Source organism: Heterodontus francisci, chromosome 32 (assembly GCF_036365525.1).
Source record: "Heterodontus francisci isolate sHetFra1 chromosome 32, sHetFra1.hap1, whole genome shotgun sequence".
Classification (NCBI taxonomy): Eukaryota; Metazoa; Chordata; class Chondrichthyes; order Heterodontiformes; family Heterodontidae; genus Heterodontus; species Heterodontus francisci.
In genome coordinates this window covers 31,739,999-31,763,897 of record NC_090402.1, presented here as the reverse complement: position 1 = coordinate 31,763,897, position 23,899 = coordinate 31,739,999, and the positions used below count along the sequence as shown (strand labels likewise).

Here is a 23,899-nt window from a genome sequence, read left to right as displayed (position 1 = left end):
AATATATTCAAATCTGAGATTGATAGATTTCAGACTCTAAGGGAATCAAGGGATAATGGAGTTGAGGCTGATGTTTAGCCATAATCTTATTGAATGGTGGAGTAGACTCAAGCGAACTTGTGCCCTTGTCCTGCTCCTATTCATGTTATGTCCAATATTTATACAGTTTGCCTTCAAGGATAGTGGCAAAGACCATTTCATTTAACTTCCAGCACTGCTGCTGAAGAGATGTCACCATCTCCAGCATCAAAGCAATTCAATGGAGCATTGAAAGAAAAAAAACTGACTTCCTGAAGTCTGGTGTTTTCCTCATATACCTCCTTGTAATAAGAAAATTCAGTTTGGTGTTAAGTTTGTAAAATTCAGAATTCCATTTTCTGCACTGTTTGAATCTGAGCTCTGGAAGCAGATTGCCTCTCACTGTGGCCATTTACCTGGTGCAGCCTGACAGCTCTCTGAGCCTCAACACTTCTAATAACTTCCAACTGAACTTTCTTGAACCAACCACCAGGTGTCATCTGACATTCAGATATACCCAGCTTGGATACAACTTCAACCTGAGGAATAGATCAATACACTGAAGTCATTATGATGTTGCACAATTGTACTCACACTGCTAGCAACAATGTACAATGTTTGCAGTGCTGTGAACCTCTTTATATTAATTTTGAGGGGCTGAGGCACATATCGGATTCCGCCCCTCATATCCTTAATAATATCTCAGTGCATGCAAACAGTGCAAAACCTACTATGCCCAAATTTGGTTAACATAGAATCCACTCACAGACCCTGGGATCTCCCAACAAGTGTTACTGCTGCTTTAATCAAAATGGACATTGGTGAATATGGAGAGTGCAATGAAAAAATGGGCTTTTCAAACTTGCTAAGACAGTGAGGACATTTATTTCCCAATGTTTGGCTGTAATTGGTGCCTGCTTACATAAAAATGCATAGAAACTGGGCAGGTTTCTACTGCTTGCTGATCATAGCACACTCGTAAATATATGCATAAAGAACAGATTCATGATTTTGCTACAAACGGTGAACAGGAGAAATTTTCTCCTCATATCCTTACATTTGGGGTTAAAATAACAACACTTCAAGCCACAAGCTGAAACAGTACCAACAGATATTGTGCTGGATGTGACCTGTGCTTGTGCGTGTGGTGTTTTCCTTCAAAAGTTTTCATGTTTGCAAGCAAGAAATTTCTGCAGCCACTGAAGTTGTACATTGCCAATAATGTGAGCCTAGGAAATCTGACTGTTGCCACCTAAGAGAGTGTAAGGCTAGATTTATACAGCAACTTCAAGAACTCAAATTGGAGTGGGATTCAGTCTTGGCATCCTTGGTCTTCCTCCTAGTTAACCCACTGCTTTGTATTGATGTGTATCCAGAGTGCTTTCATCACATCTCCAGCACCCCGCCCAGTCAAACATCACCTTTTCCCCATTGGCAATTATTTTATAATTAAGAAGCAAAAGTGTTAAAAAGAAAATGAAGAAAACATTAAAAATTCAATGCCCCGATGATATTTCTCCGGGGTTGTTTTAGCAGCGTCTAGGAGATTAATGTTGAACTCCCAGGCAATCCTGTAGTGTTGGCAAACCTAATGGGAATGGAATACTGAAGAAAAGCCTGCCCTTTGAGAAACCACTTGCTCTTTGGGAGTGCTAGACAAAACAGGACATGTGACTGCAGAGGACTCATCAAATCAATCTGGTGACACCCCGCCCCTCACTTACCCAATCAGTCACCTCAGCAGTGGAGTGAGGGAAGAATAATGTCAGGTAAATTTTAAAGGAAGAACCCAACAGGGAAAAGAATCTTTGCCCCAGCTCTGTCTGAGGCCTTCTCAAAGTCTCACTTATGCTTGGAATAGTTCCAAAAAGTGTAGTGTGCAGTGAAAATTAACACGTTGGTCACCTAAGATACTATTACAGTCTATAACATTATTCCTGATTCAGGTCAATTAGGAGAATCACGTTGCATTTGTAACTAATTATTTTTTAGAAAAAGATTTTAGTTATACACAGGCATCATTCAGAAAACAAATCAAATGAAAAAAAATGAAACCAAAAGCAGGATTCTGCACATACACAGTTACATTTTCTTCTCATTATGGATTCTACTGAGCAGAACTACTCCAGCCACCAGACAGCATGAAGTCCTCAAGAAAAAAATGGTGTAAATACTGTATCTGGAGACTCATGTTATCTCTGCATCTGTTGTAAAGCCTGCGGTTTTAATGAGGGTACATTATCTTAGCCTTTTAAAGACAAGTTTGTTAGCAGCAACCTTCAGCAGCAGTGTTTCCTAAAGTGCTACATTGAATTCTGTTACCAGAAAATCAACGTAATCACTCTCTTTGGTTTTAAATGCTTCTGCTATTCTTCTCGCAGCTTCTTTGTGTTCTTTTCCACAAAGTGGAATTCCATTGACCTCCAAAATCACATGGCCGACTTTCAACTTCCCACAATTATGTGCTGATCCTCCCCTCTTTAAAAAAAAAGACAGAGATGCATTATTTGGGCAAATTCATTGATATGCAATCTCACTCTAATGTGGGAGTTTCCAACTTGTCCTTAAAGAAAATCTACTGAACTCTTAACCCAAAAGTCTTAATTGTAAAATTTCCTTTAAGTGTGTGGCAGAGAAATAACAAGACTAAGATAACACAAATACTATAGATACTATACTGTAAAGTCAATGCCTGCAACTAAAAGATCATGAATTTGAGTTCCATGGCAGTCTTTCATTCAGATATGCTTACTTTGGTTGGATACCTTCTGGAAACTTTTTAGTCTGTGCTCTATGGGCTGTTCCCAGGGACGCACACCGAGATGAATATCAACTGCTGCTGGAGGACTATCAATTCGGTGAAAGACGCCCTTTGGTTTGCCCGAAACTTGCTGATCTTCCAGCGCAAAGAGTTGTCCAAGACCGAATGTTGCAGACTGGTCCAGGACTACGTGCTGAGGGACGCACTAAAGCTTGGGGCAGCCGCAGCAAAGGCTCAATGGGGAAAGACCACTGTGTAAGGTCCTCCCACCAAGGTGAACTGAGGGGCTGGATCCATGGAAAACCCCTCGGGCTGTATCCAGAAAATATTTGTTTGCTGCAAAATGTACATGGCAGGTAAAATGAAATGGAAGGGTTGTGAGGCAACTCACTCCTGTATTGAAAGAAACTGATCTCCTTTTGCACCCAGTTCCGAAGAAGGGTGACTGACCCGAAACGTTAACTCTGCTTCTCTTTCCACAGATGCTTCCAGACCTGCTGAGTGGTTCCAGCATTTCTTGTTTTTATTTACTCCTTTTGCACTCTTTATATTGTTGACTTGGTGCTGTTTTGAACTGTTTTGTAATGTATTTTTTAACAGTTTTTTACGAATAAAGTATATTTTGGAAATTAAAAAAAAGATTTCTGGAAACTTTTTTGGAGGTTGCTATAGACCAAACAATCAGAATCAAAATGGTCCAGCTCTCCATCGTGGAGAGAAGCTGGGATGTTCATTTGTACCTATTATTCATTTATATAATGGACCTCAGAGTCAAGGGATGGAACTTTGATTTTTAAAATCTGGTATCTGGTGTTAAACATCAAGCATCCATGTCAGGTATTGCTCAGGCAGATGCTGAGTAAGGCCCCCTCTATTCTATCCAAATAATATTATGTATCAACATCAAGCTCAGAAACACACCCAAACTGCTGCAATGTGAGTGCATCAATGTGGTTTCACTCAATGAGCTTGCTAAATTAGTACAAAGTGGTGCAGAACTGAAAAGCCATATTGTGGGCATGCATTAGTCGGGGTTGGGTTGAGGTGATCCAAACATCACAGAACATAAAGACAAAAGATTTACTTTGCCCAGATGCCAGTTGTTACAGGATAATGCTCCAGTTTATTGCAACATCTATCCCTAGGGTTTTGTTTGATTGAATGAAAGCAATGGCTGCCTTACAAATGGTGTTCTGTGGTTCCCCACTAAGGACTATACATAACATCATAAATAGTAAAATGCCAACTTGGCAGCACTCCTTGTCTAATAATTTACCTGTATGGTAACTATTCGGGGTAGTGGCTGGCGAGTGTTAGCTCCTCCTTCAATGGCAATGCCCAGAGTGGGTGCACTTTTAGGGACTCTCACCAACACCGAGGTTGGCTCCAATAAGCCAGGCTACGACAGGAATCAAAAATTCATCAGTTAGTAAAATGAGTATCTGTATTTTAGCTAATCCTTCTTTCCTCTGCTCTCAGCTATTCTCAGACATCAGAATGGTCATGTATCACTGAAAAAGATATTTTCCAAACTTCTTCCCCATCTCTCTTGAAGATGTTGACTCTTGCTCAGCTCCAATTCCACAAGGGCCAGCCTTCCTCTGATACTTTCCCAGTGAATATCAGCACGGATTTGAACTGTGATAAGGCTTTCAGCAACCCAGCCTGATTCATACATGCAAACTTTCCAGAGAGAGCAACAGATATATGCATGCCGTGGTCCAGGAATGCCCAGCTAAGATGAACCAACTCAGCACAAATGGAGGATCAGATCTATGGAATGACTGGAATATGGAGGAACCAGTGTGCAGTGCCCATGGAACTGCATTTCAGTAACTTAGAGTCAACACCTAGAGCGAGGGGAGAAAACTGACAGAGAAAATTTACAAGAAAAGGAGACCAAAAATTAATGCAGAGATCATGATCAAGAAATGCAGGCTTGTTATCTTCTCAATTTCTACATTTAAAAACAAAAAATTCCTCCACTTGACAGAGTTGGAATGGGAGTGTTGTGTTCGGTGAGGAAAGGCTCAAGAATTCCCAGCAATCAGAGCAGAATCGATATACTTTTATAATTCCAAATGCCCCATAACTGCAAAATGGCTGCACTTCTCTGTCTCCTATTCAACATAATTTTGGTGTAAAAATTTGCTGAAAACTGCAGACAGCAAATTTTGGTTGGTTATATGTCATTGCTACTGGCAACGTAGCCACCGTTAACTTTGCACCAACTTGAAAATCCACCCTCAGAATTCAACCCTGTTAATGATGAAAGATCAGAGATACTTTAGATCAAGGGAAATACAATAACACAGCCTTTTCCCTGGGCATAAAAAGGGATACTCTAGGATTGAACAACATTAGAATATGCTTTGCCAGCATAAGTAGGAGGCTGCTACATAGCCAGCAGTACTTGTGTAGCAAGTAGGGGCTTGAAGCAGCATCCTGAGGCCAGCTTTCAACAGTCCAATTGTGGGTTGCCAGATTCCTGTAAAAGTTATTTTTATTCACACTTAATTAATTCTAATAAATTGTCATCTCAATCGCTTTTCTCATCACTATGCAATGTCTTAATTTATAAATTCCAATGGTGCACAAGATTTGAACACAAACAAGTTAACTAAAATGACTAATTAATTGTACCACTAATTAGTCTTAAAGGAAGTGTCCTAATTGGATTAGTCTTATGCCATGTCTATCAAATCTCACAGGACACATTTGGCAAAATCCTTGCCACAATGCTACATAAATCACAACCTGTTGCCAAGTTACTGCTGTTCAAAAGCTGTTTAGCAAGGCTCAGTATTGCAGGAAATATTTAAAAATGGGTTCTTTGTACCAACACTTACTTAAAATGGGCAGACATGTCTTTTTGATCAGGACTATTCTAGTTTTGCTGACTGTGTGTTACCTTTTCAGGGTGGTTTATATTTTCTTGGTTTCAATTTATCCATCAAATGTCACCCTGGGCAGCTTGAGAAAATTTGGTTTAAGTGAGAGATAGCCTACCAACTGCTTCATATTCTTGAATTTGTTACATGTTATGTGCTTTCAGATACGAAAGATTTGATAAGGTATTATATCTATGCCAGTTTATCTTTGTTTTAAATCTCATGAAGGAACTCATGTCACTGGATCCCTCAGACATTGAGGCCTAAAAACAGGAACAAGCCACTTGGTCAATTAAAAAAAAAAAAATCCATTTTTGGGATATGAGTGCCGTTGTCTGTGCCTAATTGCCCTTGAGAAGCTGGTGGTGACCACCTTCTCGAACCACTGCAGTCCTTGTGGTGTAGGTACACCAACAGTGCTGTTAGGAAGGGAGTTCCAAGACTTTGACACAGTGACAGTGAAGGAACGATGATACAGTTCAGAATGGTGTGTGACTTGGAGGGGAACTTGCAGGTGCTGGTGTTCCAATGTGCCTGCTGCCCTTGTCCTTCTAGGTGGTGTGGGTTGTGGGTTTGAAAGGTGCTGTTGAAGAAGCCTTGGTGAGTTGCTGCAGTTCATCTTGTAGATGGTATACACTGCTGTCACTGTGCGTTGGTGGTGGAGGGAGTGAATATTTAAGGTGGTGGATGGAATGCCAATCAAGTGGGCTGCTTTGTCCTGGATGGTGTTGAGCTTCTGGAGTGTTGTTGGAGCTACTCTTATCCAGGCAAATGAGGAGTATTCCATCACACTCCTGACTTGTGCCTTGTCGATGGTAGAGTCAGGAGGTGGTTTACTCACCACAGACTTCCCAGCCTCTGACCTGGCCTTGTAGCCATAGTATTTATGTGGCTGGTCCAGTTAAGTTTCTGGTCAATGGGAACCCCCCCCCCCCCCCCCCCCCAGGATGTTGATGGTGGGGGATGCAGAGATGGTAATGCTATTGATCATTAAGGGGAGATGGTTAGATTGTCTGTTATTGGAGATGGTCATTGCCTGACATTTGTGTGACATGAATGTTACTTGCCACTTATCAACCCAAGCCTGAATGTTGTCCAGGTCTTGATGCATGTGAACACTGACTGCTTCAGTATCTGAGAAGTTGCAAATGGAATTTCACACTGCGCAATCAGCGAATAGCCCACTTCTGACCTTATGATGGAGGAAAGATCATTGATGAAGCAGCTGAAGATAGTTGAGTGTAGGACACTGCCCTGAGAAACTCCTGCAGCCATGTTTTGGGGCTGAAATGATTGGCTGCCAACAATCACCGCTATCTTCCTTTGTATGACTCCAACTCGTGGAGAGTTTCCCCCCTGATTCCCATTGACTTCAATTTTACAAGGGTTCCTTGATGCCACCCTCAGTCAAATGCTGCCTTGATGTCAAGAGTAGCCACTGTCACCTCACCTCTAGTGCTGCTAGTGTTCTCTCCACCGAACAGGCTATACTGTCCATTTGGCTAGCTACGGAGCAGGAGCTACAATATGTTAATGAGGCCAATGCCATTAAGATTGGAAATGCCTCCATGTCCCTGGCTGCACTTCGTTCTTCGGTCATTTTTGGCCATCCCCACACCCTTTCTGCCTCCCCATTAATATTGGGACCATTATCTCTGCAGAGTTTTTTTTTAGACCTTTGCAGTGTTTTGGGGATTATAAGCAATGTTGGAATTCGGTTTTAAATGGGTTCCTTGTGTTACAATGCCAAACTCCAATGACTAGGCACTGATCGTTAAAAAAATTCATGTTGTGCCCAGACACTGCACTCCTTGTGGTATTTCTTTGTTTTAGGCTGTTACAATGAAAACCATGACTCAAAGGAACATAGAAACACAGGAGCTAGGAGCAGGAGTAGGCCATTCAGCCCGTCGAGACTGCTCCGCCATTCAAACAGATCATGGCTGATCACCTACCTCGATGCCATTTTTCCCCACTATCCCCATATCCCTTAATGTCATTAGTTTCATAAATCTATCAATTTCTGTCTTGAACATGCTCAGTGATTGAGCTTCCACAGCCTTCTGGGGTAGAGAATTCCAAAGATTCACAACCCTCTGAGTAAAGTATTTCCTCCTCATCTCAGTCTTAAATGGCCTGCCCCTTATTCTGAGATTGTGTCTCCTGGTCCTAGACTCACCAGCCAGAGGAAACATCCTAGCCACATCTATCCTGTCTCGCCCTGTAAGAATTTTGTAAGTTTCAATGAGATCACCTCTCATTCTTTGAAACTCTAGAGAATACAGGCCCAGTTTTTGCAATCTCTCCTCATAAAATAATCCCACCATCCCAGGGATTAGTCTGGTGAACCTCCGTTGCACTCCCTCAATGGCAAGTATATACTTCCTTAGATTAGGAGACCAGAACTATACACAATACTCCAGGTGCAGTCTCACCAAGGCTCATACAATTGCAGGAAGACATCTTTGCTCCTACACTTAAATGCCCTTGCGATGAAGGCCAACATACCATTTGCCTTCTTAATTGCTTGTTGCACTTGCACTAGCTTTTAATGACTCATGAACAAGGACACCTGGTCCCTATGGACATCGACACTTCTCAACCTCTCACCATTTAAGAACTACTCTGCCGTTCTGTTTTTTCTACAAAAGTGGATCACTTCACGCTTATTCACATTATATTCCATCTGCCATGTTCTTGTCCATTAACTTAGCCTGCCCAAGTCCCTTTGAAGCCTCTTTGCATCCTCCTCGCTACTTACATTCCTACCTAGTTTTGTGTCATTAGCAAATTTCGAAATATTACATTCGGCCCCCACATCCAAATCATTTATGTAGATTGTGAACAGGTATGGCCCCAGCACTGATCCTTGCGGTACCCCACCTGTAACAGCCTGCCAACCTGAGAATGACCCATTTATTCCTACTCTCTGCTTTTCTGTCTGTTAACCAATTCTCAATCCATTCCAGTACATTACTCAATTGGCAATGTCCTATTTTCAGAGCACCATAAAACCCAGAATCTGATTCTCAGTACATTGATAAAAATCCCATATAACAAAAAATAATAAAAACCAAACGATCCTGATCATAGCCTGCTCAGTACTAAAACATAACCACATACTGAAACCCATGGGCAGATTGCATCTTTCGATTCCTCCCTGAGAGAATATGCAAATATATTCAGCTGCCTAAATCACGCATTCACAAACAGCTTTTGAAACTAGGTTTGATTTATATTTAACGAAATACTGAGCTCCAGGTGACCCTAAACTCAATCCTCCTATGCTTCTCATGTCAAACAATTAGCATTCACAAACGTTTGAAATGGAGATCCACATTAGCCCAGATAAAACAAAAGCAAAATTCTGCGCATGCTGGAAACCTGAAATCAATGGGACATGGAGCCTCCAGAAAGGAAGGACCCCCACTGGCCAGGAAACCACTGGGACGTCACCTTGATGTACCTGGTGGTCTCCCAGCGTGGCGGAGCACTGTCCTGACACAGGTTAAATGTCGGTGGGAGTATAAAATGGCCGTTAATGGGCGAGCTAATTGGATTAATTGATCGCCTGCATCTGGTTGGCGGGCAGCAGAGCTGCTGCCATTCCCGTCTTTCAAACTATCCGTGGCAGCGAGTAAATGTCGGGCATCCCGTCCAATGCCTTCCACCACCATTTTACCAACCGTCCCACCTCCCAGGCCTGTCCAGAGGGCTGGTAAAATCCTGGCCTTTATCTTTTTCAGATTTTCTTGCAGCTTTTTCCAAGCAGCCACATCAGTGAGGGTCTAGATGCACGCACACAATGCACATGCTGGGAGCTTTTCTTTTTAAGTTCAAACAAGTGATTGTGTTTTTTTTCTTCACTGTTAATACACCCAGAGTGCCAGCTGATTTATTTAGCTGCATACAGAGCACTGCAGGCACAGAGCACAGGGCCTGTGCTCAGATCATTTTGGATTTTGCTTTTAAAGAAAAATTGTTTTGGAAGAAAGGAAATGAACAGAAAGAGAGCAATGAAAAACAAAAGAAACAAAAAGGGAAAGAAAATATTTGCATTTATATCGTGCCTGTCATGACCTCAGGATTTCACAAACTGCTTTACAGCCAATGACTCACAATGGACAGCAACTTCCCCTCCAAGTCACACACCATCCTGACTTGGAACTATATCGCTGTTCCTTCACTGTCGCTGGGTCAAAATCCTGGAACTCCCTCCCTAACAGCACTGGGTGTACCTACCCCACGTGGATTGCAGCAGTTCAATAAGGCAGCTCACCATCACCTCCTCAAGGGCAATTTGGGAAGGGCAACAAATGCTGGCCTTGCCCACGAGGCTCACATCCCAACAACAAATAAAGAGAAAAAGATCCTTGCTCCACACAGTGTTCTGGTTGGTGGCTTCAGCTGCACAACTGGGCGACCAATTGTATTATTTTTGGATTGGATTAGCCTCATTGCTAAGGAGGGGTCCTTCTCCTCTCCCATCTACAATCACCACACCCCAAATACCAAGTACAAAGAGTACAAACCTGGCTCTCTCTTGCCTACAATTGAAGCTAACCCAAACTTTAACCTTCATTGTTATTTCCCCTCTGGCTTTCTTAGTTACTTAATTCAGAAAAGCCTGCTTGTGAAGGAGAAAATTGTTATATTGATGATAGGAAATCCAGAATACTGACTCAGCCTGTCTGCAGCCCCCCAAAAAATGATGACTGCTGCTTATAGCAGACACTGTTTTATTTGAATAGAGAAATTCTAGCAGCAAACTAACCTATTATTGCTATAACACCCCTGAAGTTTCAGTGGAAGAAATTCTATCCAAGTATCAAGAAAGCCAGTCACGAGCTACAGGAAATCATTAAAAATCATTTGAATATTGATTACAAGTAGCCGGCAGTAAACATGGCCATGAGCAGAAATGTTGGCTTTCCCGGAGCACTGGTCTGCGAGAACAAGAACCATTAACACCTCAGCTATTAACCAGGAGAGTGTTCACTTTCTTCAGGAGATTAATTTTCAAATTTAATAAAAACGTTCATCAGCAATTAACCAAACTCATTTTTGAATAAATGATTTCATGAAGTTTTAGTCAGAATGCTAAGAATGGTTCATCAACAGAACTCGTCTGGAGGAGGCAGGATGCTGCACACAGGACAGTCCATCCCATGTTATGGTGTGTAAAGGATTGATTGAACAGGATTTGTAATGCAAATGGAGTACCATATGAAATGACAGGAAATTATTAATGTGAATGAAAGTGCCTGAAAATGATTTAAAGTCAGGCTAAAGTAACTCAGGAGACCGCGAAATATGAAATTAATTATCATTGACAATGAGGGGTATTGAAGTATGAGAAAGCTGCAACAAAGCTGGCTTTGTATGTCATCACTTACACCTCAATTACAACAACTTTAAACTTCTATGAATAATGTAGAGAAGTTATAGTCCAAGGTTTTACGGCAATCATTTGCTGAACATTAAGGCCTAGAAATTCGGCAGCACCTTTTTTGTGCGCCTGATCCTCGGAGTGCAAGTAGCCCGCTCTCGTGAGGATGTCCAAGGAGCTTGGGATTTTGGGCCTCAGACCTCATTGTCATGCAGAAGGCACAGTGGTAGAAGCTCAAACAGGTGCATGAGCAACTCTCCAGGTATGATTCAGGGGTGTGGAGAATAGTAGACTGGGTCTTGGAGATGAGGGAAGAAGTGCGTGGGAGTATGTTGGGGAGTCGGGTGTGCTAATGCCAGGGGGGCTAGGAACTGGGGGAAGAAGATTGCAGTGGTCTGCAGCACTTTTGGGTGGACATCAGAGTGCTTCTGCAGGGATGGGGTTAGGAGGGCAGGGCCTGAGCCAGAGGGAGATCGGTTGGGGGGGCGGGGGGGCGTTGGTGGCTGGGAGGTTAGAGTCGGGAGTGAGGTCAGAGATCATGGGACTAGGAACAGCAGTAATCAAGGTGACTACTAACTATTTTCTTTTCATTTCATGCTGCCTTACCACTGGTTTTCTGAAGGTAATCAGCACTGGTACAGTATGCCTCGAGCGCAAACCAAAGTTACAAGGGGAAGCAGAAACAGGTCTCTTGTCTGCATATGTTAATAGCCTAACGCCCGCTTCTGATGTGGATGATGGATGCCTCTTGTTCAGTCCTTACCAAAATGGCATCTGGCATAGCCCTCACCAGAATTGTGGATGTGGAGCATGACACTAGTGCTAAAAACCCAGGCCCTATAGAGCCAGATTTCTAGTCCCAAATGTCCTTTTGATTTTACATGCCACTGCTTGTTTATTCCTTACATACACAATAACATTCTATTGTAATGGCCATTTTTCTGATCTTTTAGCAGCTTGAATCGTAGCAATAGACTTGCATCCTCCAGATGGAACTCCTTTCTGTTTTAATCAACACCGGTGCCCACTTCCCACAGTCAGCAAGCATTCACCATGCCTCACTTTAATAAAGCCTGCCCATTATTATACCATTTGATATTGTAATTCACTCTCCGTGGCAGAAATACAGCACCTCAAATGATTCCCTATTATTTTTCTATAATACACTCCGTTCTATCTCAATAATTTAACTACTATGGCATCGTTAGCTTTGTAAGTTTTAGGCTCTTTGTGCAGCTAACCTGAATTTAACAGGGTACTTAAATTTAGATTCTTCACACTTCATTGAAACTTCATGATCCATCTTGAACTCTGTGCGTCATACTCCAATATTAAAAGCCACCCTATCGTCTTGAGTGTTCAGATACACATAGTCCCATACTGCTCTCATTTAACTTGTGCCCAGGTTAAGAATGCCTAGCAACAGATATCTATCCTCCCATTCTCATATGATTGTGGAGCAACACAAATGATTTTAAACATTCTTGTGCTCATTTATTGTCAAAATAGTCCCAAGTTCACACAATAAAGTGGGTTTACTATAGGCTGGCCCTTTTCACGCCAATAATCTCCCTCCATCATCTCCTTTTGCTGCCAATTGTTTGGGCGAGGTTGACAAGACATTGGGAGTCTTTTCAAAAGATTGTATTTCCACTCTTTTGTGACCTGAGAGTACTGCATGAAGCTCTGTGGAATGCCAGATCTGGGCTGTGAAAGTTAATTCCTCAGAGTTAGAGCAATAGATTCACATGATACAGTAGGCAAGATTTTAGGATACATACAGGACTCACTTGATACAAGTCTTGACCAGATTTTAAGAAAAGGCAGCATCTGTTATGGTCAGTTGGTAATAATCGCAAAATGCTGTGTTCCAGAAAAGTGAAGCCGCTCCCTGTCCCGAATCTTTTGTGTCTAATAGCAATTGTTCCATGCTAATACAGAGGTATATATGTGAAATACACTAACAGCCACATGGGAAGATGGGCAGTTTGAAGGGTGAGATTGAAGGCTGTCAAGTACCAATACCACGCAAAGATATAAATACTCCTGTCAAATGATAAAATTTGTTGGCCATTCCTTTTAAAATGTTGGGGGGAGCCATGGGTTGGGGGTGCAGGGTTGGGGGTGGGTTCAGTGAGAAAGCGAGGGAGATCCGAGAGGGAGTTGTAGACCAGAGAGGGAGTACAGACCAGACATCATAGGGAGGTGAGTCAGATATTGGAGATCAGAGTGGAGTGGGGTGGGGAAGGGCAGTCAATTGCTGAGGGAGGGAAGCAGATAATCATGGCCATCCATAAAGGCACATCTGCTCCTCCTGGCCCACATGCACTGCTGGAAAGGCACTTATTAGATGGATCAGGTCCTTCTCACCTCCGTCCAGCTGTCGGGTTTCCCGAGGCCCAGGAAAACCTGGACTGTAGGTGCTAAGTGTAATACTCCCGATAAATTGGAGGCGCATAGCCTCATTAAAATATTTTAGTGATGGGTCTGCCATGTAAGAACAGGTTAGTCATTTGCTTCCCCAACCCACTTCCATTACAACCAGAAGTGGGCCCATTGGAGACAGGTTGGGGGTTAAAATGACCCCTGTAGTGTCCAATATTCTGAAGAAACATGGAATAATCAAACAAGAAGCAGATATCTTTTTATCCATTTGATCCTGGTTCACCCAGAGAACTATTCGGTGATGCCTTGAGGCAATGTTGATTTCTGGAGAGTTGGTACATTTTGTCGATTTTTATTACTAATGGTTGAGCTCTACAAGGTACCCAGGGAAATATTCCTTTGAAAAAATGTTTTTTCTCACTCCACTCCAAATTTCTCCCCTCTCCTTCTGGAAGTATTACTGGGGTCCTGTTCCAAGGGCATTGTTTGCTCTTAGGCAGGTTATTATTTGTGTGTAAGCTTTGACAGGGACTGTCATCAAGTTAACCAACCACAGGAGGTGGAGGGAAAGCATTACAGCCAAGCCCAACTGACATCTACTTATAGAAACTTATAACAGGAGTTGCTGGATTGTGATCAGGAGCAGGAACTTGGACCAATTCTCCATTCCTTAACCCAAGAATATTGAGGCAACTCAGCTAAGATTAGCTCATTCAGCACAGATTGGTGACCAAATCAAGAGCCTTCTTTGCCTCTAAGGTTAAGCCACTCACGGGATAAACTCACTGATCCATTGAGGGATGAAGATTTCTTTTTAATATAGCTCTCTTTTTCTATCACATGAGATTATTTTGAAAAGTTGTAATCGGCAATTTTAATTTTAGAAGCTCCCAGGCAATTCAATGATGCTAACTATTAAAACGATGTCATAAAAATAAGGGAAAAAAATCAATGTGAACAATGGAATCCATTTTCTGTTGCCTCAAGACATCATTTAATGGTACCCTGGGTGTACTGGGATCAAATAAATAAAAAGATACCTGCTCAGTGACACAAGCAACAACACGGGGATGGGCAACAAATGCTGGCCTTGCTAGTGATGCTCACATCCCATGAAAGAATTTTAAAAAGCACACATTATACATAGAAACTGCCAGCCTGTCTTACAGTTTTGCAAGTGCTGTATCTATAATGCATCTGCGCACCAACTCTGAACGCCAGCATTGCAGTTAAAGAGCATTTCTATGACTCCCTAGATGATGTTCTGAAGAACATCCCAAATGGTAAGAGGCTATTCAGCCTGGGTGACTTCAACACACATGTTGGGGCAGACAGTGATTCATGGCTAACATGCCTCAGTCTGTGCTATATGCTCTGCTGCAACTTCCTGTCATGGATGAGTTAGGCGAAGAACCCTCAAGACTGGAGCTCGAGAAGGCCATAGACTGCCTAGTGAACAGAAGGGCACCGGGAAAGGACGGAATCCCAGCGGAATCCTTGACGAGCTTCTCAAGCATGGAAAGTCCCATCTATTGCCACACCTTTATGACCCTCTCCTTCTCTGCTGGAAAGTGGGCTCTGTTCCACAGGAGATGCGTGATGCCAAAATCATCACACTACACAACAAGAAAAGGCGACAGAGGAGACTGCAACAACTACAGGTGCATCTCACTTCTTGGAGTCTTGGGGAAGGCCTTTGCTCGGGTCATTCTGAAAAGACTCCAACTACTTGCAGACCGAGTGTACCCGGAAGCACAGTGCGATTTCTGTGCCGGCAGATCTAATGTGGACATGATCTTCTCCATACGCCAGCCATAAGAGAAGTGTAGGGAACAAAGTATTCCCTTTTTCCTTACTTTCATACATCTCACTAAGGCATTCAACACCATCAGCAGAGCAGGGCTCTACACGATTTTGGGAAAAATTGGCTGTCCACCAAAGCTCCTTAGTCTCATCCGCTCCTTCCATGACAACATGCACTGCACTGTACAGTTTGATGGCTCCACTTCCGACAATTTCGGAGTGAAAGACCATTGTGTCCTAGACCCCACTCTGTTTGGCATTTTCTTCTCCATGCTGCTGACATTTGCCTTCCCTGTAGATACGGAAGGAGTCTACTTGCACACTAGGTCAGACAGCAAGCTCTACAATCTATCAAGGTGAAAGCGAAGACAAAAACACATCACGTCCTGATCAGAGAACTCCTCTACGTTGATGATGCTGCGCTAGTCACTCACATGGAAACCCAGCTACAAAGACTCATCGACAGTCTCTCCCATGCCTGTAACTTGTTCTCCTTGACAATAATTGTCAAGAAACCCATGGTCATGGGACAAATTATTGCATATCCTCCTCTGATCACATAAACTAACACTCCACTGGAAGCGGTTAGTAAATTTTGCCTCTTTGGGTCCACGGTGACAATCTGTCCCTTGATGCATATCTCGATACATGCATAGGGAAAGCAGCTGCCACCTTTGGCTGACTTGCAAAACGCATATGGGATCACACCAAACTGGCCCTTAGGACCAAGCTGATGGTTCATAAGGCTTGTGTTCTCAGCACCTTGCTATATGGCTGTGAAACATGGGTGACCTACAGCTACCAGGAAAAGAAGCTCAATAATTTCCATCTTTGCTGTCTGCGGCACATTATGGGTATATTCTGGCAGGACAAAATCACAAATGCAGCAGCCCTCTCAAAGGTGTTGACACTAATAAAACAGAAGCAGCTTCAGTGGATCGGACACGTCCGCAGGAAGGTTGCATACCCAAGCACTTTCTGTATGGTGAGATAGCCGGGGCCAGACGACCAGTGAGGCGCCCAAAACTCCGCTTCAAGGATGTCTCCGAGCGTGACATGAAGGCCCTTAAAATCCACTATTGCACCTTTGACTCACTAGCTGGTGAAAAAGAGAAATGGCAACACATCTTGCAGACTGGTGTGCATTACAACAAAGACGAGTGGGGACAGCAACTTGACAACAGGTTCCAACACCTAGAACAACAACTTATAGCGTCACTTGGCAGCTTCACATGCAACAATTTTGGTAGAATCTGCCTCTCAAGGATTGACCTTCACAGCCATAAGCAAAGATGCACCAAGCAAAGACACCCCACCCAAGTGGATTGTTTGTTGCATGCCCATCATTTTTTGTAGATAGAAGGATGCCAACACATATACATAGAAGCTGCTAGCCTACCCTGCAGTTTTGCAAGTGCTGTATCTATAATGCATCAGTCTCACAACATTGCGTTTCTGAAATTACCTCATAAGCAATGGAACATTTAATGCATTCATCTGAAATTTGTCTCTCCACTATTTGAACAGAAGCATCTACACACTTAAAATAAATGAATCAATGTTTTTGCTGAAAGAGTGGGCATGTTGAATGTTTATATGATAGTATCCCACAGCATAATATCAGGGACTACCCAGGTTAACATTGGAGTATTTAAGGATTTTAAGATATTGCAGTGCGAGGAAGTGTGACTGTCTGTACTAATTCTTTTAATTAAATTGATGATTCTTCCACTCAGGAACAAATATGCATCAAAAGCTTACTTACTGGTTTTGAAACAGCCTCTGTTTTGGCTTCATTCCCAGGCAACTCCTTGGTGACTTTGCCCTTCACAGGAACAGGACTGTTGTCTTTGCTGTTGCCACCCATTTCACCAACATCAACTCCACTGTCCTCGCTGAGAGTTTGCCCACTGTCAGACAACTGGGAGGGGGCTGCAGCGGGTGGGAACAGTGGCATAATTTCTGTTATTGATAGAAAATAAATTCTGCTCAATCCCTAGTCACATGAGTAAAAGGAATTGCACAACACATTGACTCACAAACATCAATAATATTGTCTAAACACAGACGACTATTTCTTCTATGTACAACTTTGGCTTTCGAATGATTTTTGTGCAGGGAAGTAGGATGGGCAATCTTGAAATTGGCTAGCTATTAGTGAAGTTACAGCCCACACTGCACAAGTCTCTTTAATTCCTTCTTTACCTTGCTTCATTTCTTCATGATCAATGTAGAGAAACTGTAGCTAAAATTGATAGGGCATTGTGTTGTATTAATAGAACCACTCAGTATAAATCAAGGGACACCATTTTGACACTATACAGGCTGCTGGTCAGGCTGCATTTGCCCAGTTTTGATCCCTGCACATGGGGCCGGATTTTACCAAGCCCATGACGTCGGGCTTCGTGGCGGTGGGGGGGGGGGTGGGGGGCGGGCTGAAGTTGGTGCGGCAGAGGCCCACCATGGAGGCTGATGCTGGGAGGGCCCGGCCTGATTCTCCCAGCGGTAGCGAGGCTCCATTGCGGCCTCCCCCACCGCTGGGCGATGGGACCTCAATTTCAATATTTAAATCAATGACATGAATAAATTTAAATGAACTTACCTGCAATCTCCGGGGCCCACCGCGATCCTCCATGCAGCAGCCAGCACTCCCACGCCTTCAATTCCCCATCTGGGGAAAGGGGAGGAGTTCAGATTTTTAGTATGGGGGCGGGGTCAAATAAATGTAATGAGCTTAGGTGATGGTGGGAAGGAGCGAACTTGAAACTTTGTGCAGTCTGTGGGGGAGCAGGGTCAGATTTAAAAGGTAAATGTTTTAGGGGTTGTTGGGCAAACAACAAATGTAATTTTTAGTGGGGGGTTGGAAAGGGGCGTTACAATTTTATTTTGTAAATTTTGGGGGGCTTCACTTTAGAAATTCAAATCTGCCGGCAGCCCTTTAAAAATGGCGCCCCGGCTATATAAATGAACCGCTGTGTGGGAGATCGTGGCGGCTCTTAAAATCCAGCCCAGGATGGGTGGAAAAGGTGCCGAAGAGAGGCACAAGAATGAATCCTAGCTCTACCTCACCACCACCTCGCTTGACTCCTCCCTATCTCTAAATTATTAGACTACTTGTTTGACATCCAGTAATGGGTGAGCAGATATTTCCTCCAACTAAATATGGGGAAGACCAAAGCCATTGTCTTCAGTTGCACCTCAAACTTTGTTCCCTAGCTACTGACTCTATCCCTCTTCTTGGCAACTGTCTGAGGCTGAATCATACTGTTCACAACCTCAATGCCATATCTGACCCCGGGATGAGCTTCCAATCACATATATGCAGCATCACTAAGATCATCTATTTCCATGTCCATAACATTGCACGACTCTACCTCTACCTCAGATCATCTGCTGCTCAAACCCTCATCCATGCCTTTGTTACCTCCAGGCTTGACTATTGCAATGCACCCCTGGCCGGCCTCCAACATTCTACTCTCTGCAAACGTGAGGCCATCCAAAACTCTGCAGCCCATCACTCCTATGCTCACTTATCTACACTGGCTCCCAAATGAGCAACACATGAATTTTTAAATTCTCATCCTGGTTTTTAAATTCCTCCATGGCCTTGCCCTCTCCTTATCTCTGTAAGCTCCTCCAGCCCACAACCTCTAATTCTGGCCTTTTGAGCATTCCCAATTTTAATTGCTCCATCATTGGTGGTTGTGCCTTCAGTTGCCTAGGCCCTGAGCACTGCACTTCCCTCCCTACACCTCTCCACCTCTTTTAAGATGCTCTTTAAAACCTACCTCTTTGACCAAGCCTTTGGTCATCTGCCCTAATATCGCCTTATGTGGCTCAGTGTCACATTATGCTTTATAACACTCCTGTGAAGAGTCTTGGGACGTTGTATAAATACAAGTTGTGGTTTTTATTGAAGAACCTCAGCTACTTAGGTACAAGGACCTTGGTCTATTTACTTTAGAACAGCATTGACTGAGAGGTGACCTGATAGAGTACTGGATAGCGTGCCTAATAGATTATTCCAATTTAACAGATTAAGGAAGGCAAAGGGGCACGAGCTTAAACTATGGAAGAGTAGGAATTGACTGGATGTTAGGTGGTTCTTCTTTCCTCAGAGATTAGTGAGCCTCTCGAGTATATAACCAGCTGTTACAGTAGATGCTGATTCTCTGCACGTCCTCAAGAGGGAGTTGGACCAATTCTTGACTGGGATAGAGATCACATCACATAGCGGGTAAGTGTCCTTATAGATAACATTTCGTCCATGCGACCTCCTGGACTGTTTCGATCGTCTGAGGAATAATTTTCAAGAGTATTTTTCCTTATTGACCCTGTTTTTTTCCTGTTAGTATGTTCCTCCCTGGAAATTGTATAGCTGTGGGAATGAGTGGGAAGTGGGGGCAGGGATTAAGTGTTTAGTCATTCTGGTGTGGTGGGGCAGGTTTGCAGACCAGCTGGTCTTTCCCTGCCTGTCAATTTCTTATGTTCGTAACCAGTGACGTATATTTAATGTGTTCTAAATTCCATTGTCAATTATACCTAAAGAGGAGAAGCCATCTGGTCTTGCATGAAATTTTCCAAATGCTTAAATAGAAAAGTACATTTGTGATACAATGATGTAAGAAGACCACTAATCATCATTTCCAATGCAAAAACAAAATCCTCCAGTTCAGGGTGCAGAAAACAAACAATGAGCCTAATTCAAAATAGCTTCCAACATTTAAGAAGCAGTTGAGTAAGCCCAGTTAGGAACTTATAAGATCTCTGCTGAGATTCTCTGAGATTATGAGAGAATCATGGCACCCACTTTATTCATGTTCAGTCTAACAGACATGTGTCCATGCTTAATGTGACTGAAAGCATCACTTTCTTGAAGATTAATACCAATTAAAGACTATTTATCAATGCGAAAATCCCAACACAATATTACATTTAAATGGCACATACCTCGAGATTGTGGTAATGCCCTAACTTCATTTACATCAGGTTCACTGTTTGGCTGATGCACTTCTACCATCACAAAGTGCTGATTGGCTGCTGCTAACTGTGGTTGTGGCTTGTCTCTTGATCCAGGAGAAAGGGGGGCTGGAAGATATGGTGGTGGAGGAGGAAGAGATGGCGATGCAGATTCGGAAGCATTGGACGTCAGGTATGTTGGAGACCTAACTCTGGGAAAGGGTCCAATGATATGCTGGGTGACACGTGAGAGCTGTGCTGCCACCTCGCCGCTCATACTTTGCGTTTTCAAGTTTTCTGTGTGTACTGTACAAATGGACTCGTCTGTTGAAACAACTGAGGCAGAGGCAAGAGAAGAACGGTCACTTGTGGCATCGGTATCAATGTTTGTGGTAGTTAGCGAAGGACTGTGAGGTGCTATGAAGAAAAGGCCCGAGTGTGACGACTCTGATGAGCTCCATTTTGGTCTGTCTCTGACTGTCTTTTGCTGTGAAGAGGCAGGGCTGGTGGACTCAGGTGGAGGAGGCTTAAAGTTAGAAGGGTTGTAATTAAATGACTGCACATTATCCTAGAAAGCAAACCAAAAATAATTACATTTGCAACTAATTACTTAAAATTAGGAATGTCTTTTTTCTACCACTCTGCAATCAGCTGACTGGAACCAAGATTGTAATGGAGCGAGATAGAGTTATATTTCCCCCTCTTCAAGTGATACAGTAACTTCATTATGGCTCCACAGCCAGGCCTGAACTGCTTAAACTTAGCTAAATGGAAAGAGAAATGTTCTCGAGTTAGGTAGAGTCCTGACATGTGTTAATAACCAAGCTGCCCATAACCTATCAGGGCTAAAAAAAAAAAGCTCTCAAAATTCCAGGAACCATATGTGAAATGGGATTAGATAGCTCCATCAATAAGCTAGCACCAGCTCAAGTGCAATAGGCTGAGTGGCCTCCTTCTGTGCTGTAAATGCTATGACTGTATATGGCCAAGAGAAAGTACCTCTGAATACAGCCATCCACAGGAGCTTTCAGCCAATGAAGTGGAACAGGTGAGGACTGAAGAAAGTGGTTGGGGGAAAGGTAACACAAGCAGATATCATTTAAACCAACATTTCACCATTCAGTCCCAACTGGCATTGTATATCAATGAAGGCGGCCAAAAGCTGATTCTCCACAACATTCTTAATTGAGGAATTGATTCAAGAAGTTCAACACCATCCAGGACAAAGCAACCCCCTTGATTGGCATCCTATCCACCACCGACACACAGTGGCAGCAGTGTGTACCATATACAAGATGCACTGCAGCAACTCACCACACCTCCTTGGACAGCACCTTCAAAACCCGCAACCTCTACCACTTAGAAGGACAAGGGCAGTAGATGCATCGGAACACCACCACCTGCAAGTTCCTGTTCAAGCCATACACCAATCTGACGTGGAACCATATCGTTGTTCCTTCACTGTCGCAGAGTCAAAATCCTGGAACTCCCTTCCGAACAGCACTGTTGGTGTGCCTACACCCTAAGAACTGCAGCGGTTCAAGAAGGCAGCTCAGCAACACCTTCTTAAGGTCAATTAGGAATGGGCAATAAATGCTGGCCTGGCCAGTGACACCCACATCCCCCTAACAAATAAAAACATTCTTAAACAAGATCAATTCATATACTGAGAATGGAGAAATATTTTTAAAAGTTAGATTTCACTAAAGTTACTTGTTAGCAACTTAATGGCTGAAAATTCTGTGACTACCCTTGGACATAGTTGGCTCTATTGATGGATGGGATCATGAACTTTCAATTGCAGTCATTTGGATTTTGATTGGAGGCTTCCTAACACAGTTTGATGGCTTTATTATGCAGAACAAAGTGAAGAATACATGCCATTAGTTATGACTAGTATAAAATTCTGTCGGTTCCTGTCTGAACTGGCATCTTGTGATTTCTTTTGATGGGAGATTATGTAAATGAAGAAAGCAAAGGGCTTCTTTTCAATGATTAATCTCTCTCTGTACAGTATTCAGCCATTTCAGTGTGACACCAATTAGTACTGTTAATTCAATTGTTAATGCACAAATAAAGGACATTGCTAGGATTTCAATCCATTGATTTATTTAAGGTAGTCTTTCACATTAAAAGTGTGAGATTTTATTATTTTTCAGAGATAAACTAAATGACATGCAGTGAAAAATAGCAAAATAGCCAGTTTATTGCACGAGTGCAGATGCCCAATAACTTGTGGGGCAGTTAATTATTTAAATCTTCCTCATAAATGGATTAATCTGGTTATTATCTTCCAGTCTGTATACACTCCCAGACAATGTGGGTGGAATCATTTGGTTTCAAATAATTTATACTGAAGGAAAACATTGCTGAACTGAGGATTATTTCAAGCCCAAACACCACTCATCATCCCTCTGTTGGTCACCTATCCAGCGTCTCATTCCTATACATTCCAGAGATGAAGTATTAAGCTCAGACTTTGTTTCAGCCACAAACATTGTTACTTTGATAAGTTGCTTGCCAAAAAAAATATTAAATGGCCAAAGCCTCTGTGTCCTGTAAAATCAACTCCCTGTTGCTTCAATTACTAAGTGCAGTACTGCTACTATAAAGAGAATGAATATAGCAGATTTACAGCAGTAATTAGTGAGCTAACAACCTTAGCCTCTTTTTCTACCTTGGTTCCATTATATATGGAGATATTTTAATCAATTTCTGAATTTAATTTTACGATAATCACCCATCTTCCCACTTACATTTTCACTGAAGGAGCACATTTTCTTTTTTAATAACTATTCTAGTCATTCTCATCTTCACACTTTCCAAAGATGCAGTCAGTGACATATATGGGAGGTAATTTTAACCAAACTCACTGGGTGGGACTCCCATGGGACTGGGTTGGCTTCAAAGGAGGACAAAATTGGGCAGGTTGTAAAACTAGCATTGCAGTCGATCTGGTCAATTTCTCAACTTGTGGGTTGGGTTAAAATTGCCCCTATAATCTCCGGAGTCAGAAATGTTGTTTTACCATAAGCAAAGAAATAGGGAAAATAGGACTTGCATTTATATAACCGGAGGACATCCCAAAGCACTTTACAGCCAATTATGTCCTTTTGACATTACTGTTGTAATGTTGGAAACATGGCAATTAATTTGCACACAGTAATGCGATAATGGCTAGATAATCTGTTTTAGTGATATTGGCTTATGGATAACTATTGGTCAGAACAACTGGAAGAACTTACTTGCTCTTATTAAAAATAGTGCCATAGGATCTTTTGCATCTATCTGAGAGCGCAGACAGGGCCTTGGTTTAACACTTTATCCAAAAGGAAATTGATTCCCTCTGTGTAAATCTCCCTAGTTATGCTATTGACACTGATCATAGTAGGCGTTGTAGCTGAAGCCATAGCACCGATCTTGACTGGGGCAAGTTTTCTGAGCCGTGGTGGGGAGCAGTTGTGTCAGGAGTCAGGGTTTCCCCACATGCTATGAACTCAACAGTGTGTTTTTTTCTAGCAGGTGCACTAACCCAGAAACCAGCCTGATTAAAAGGCTCGACTTCCTGCTGGGTGGGAAATGCCTCAGAGGAGGCTGCAGATCAGGAGTAGGTAGGGAGTCTGATAGTGTGGGGTGTGGGGGGTGGTCCGATCCTGGGGGGCAGTGGGTTTAATTGGCAGGGGGAGAGGAGAA

General features: G+C 42.8%; 1 protein-coding gene across 1 annotated transcript in view; it reads right to left on the bottom strand.

Annotated features, from left to right (window-relative positions):
* Window positions 1-2,313: 2,313 nt before the first annotated feature.
* The window catches only part of whrna (whirlin a), a 205,482-nt gene continuing 183,896 nt past the window's right edge, over window positions 2,314-23,899 (bottom strand). Inside the window, exons 10-13 of the mRNA XM_068011888.1 lie at window positions 20,198-20,774; window positions 17,013-17,209; window positions 4,056-4,178; window positions 2,314-2,496 (exon numbers count right to left, since the gene is read on the bottom strand). Coding sequence (XP_067867989.1) covers window positions 2,314-2,496; window positions 4,056-4,178; window positions 17,013-17,209; window positions 20,198-20,774 — 1,080 coding nt within the window. The remainder of the gene's footprint in view (window positions 2,497-4,055; window positions 4,179-17,012; window positions 17,210-20,197; window positions 20,775-23,899) is intronic.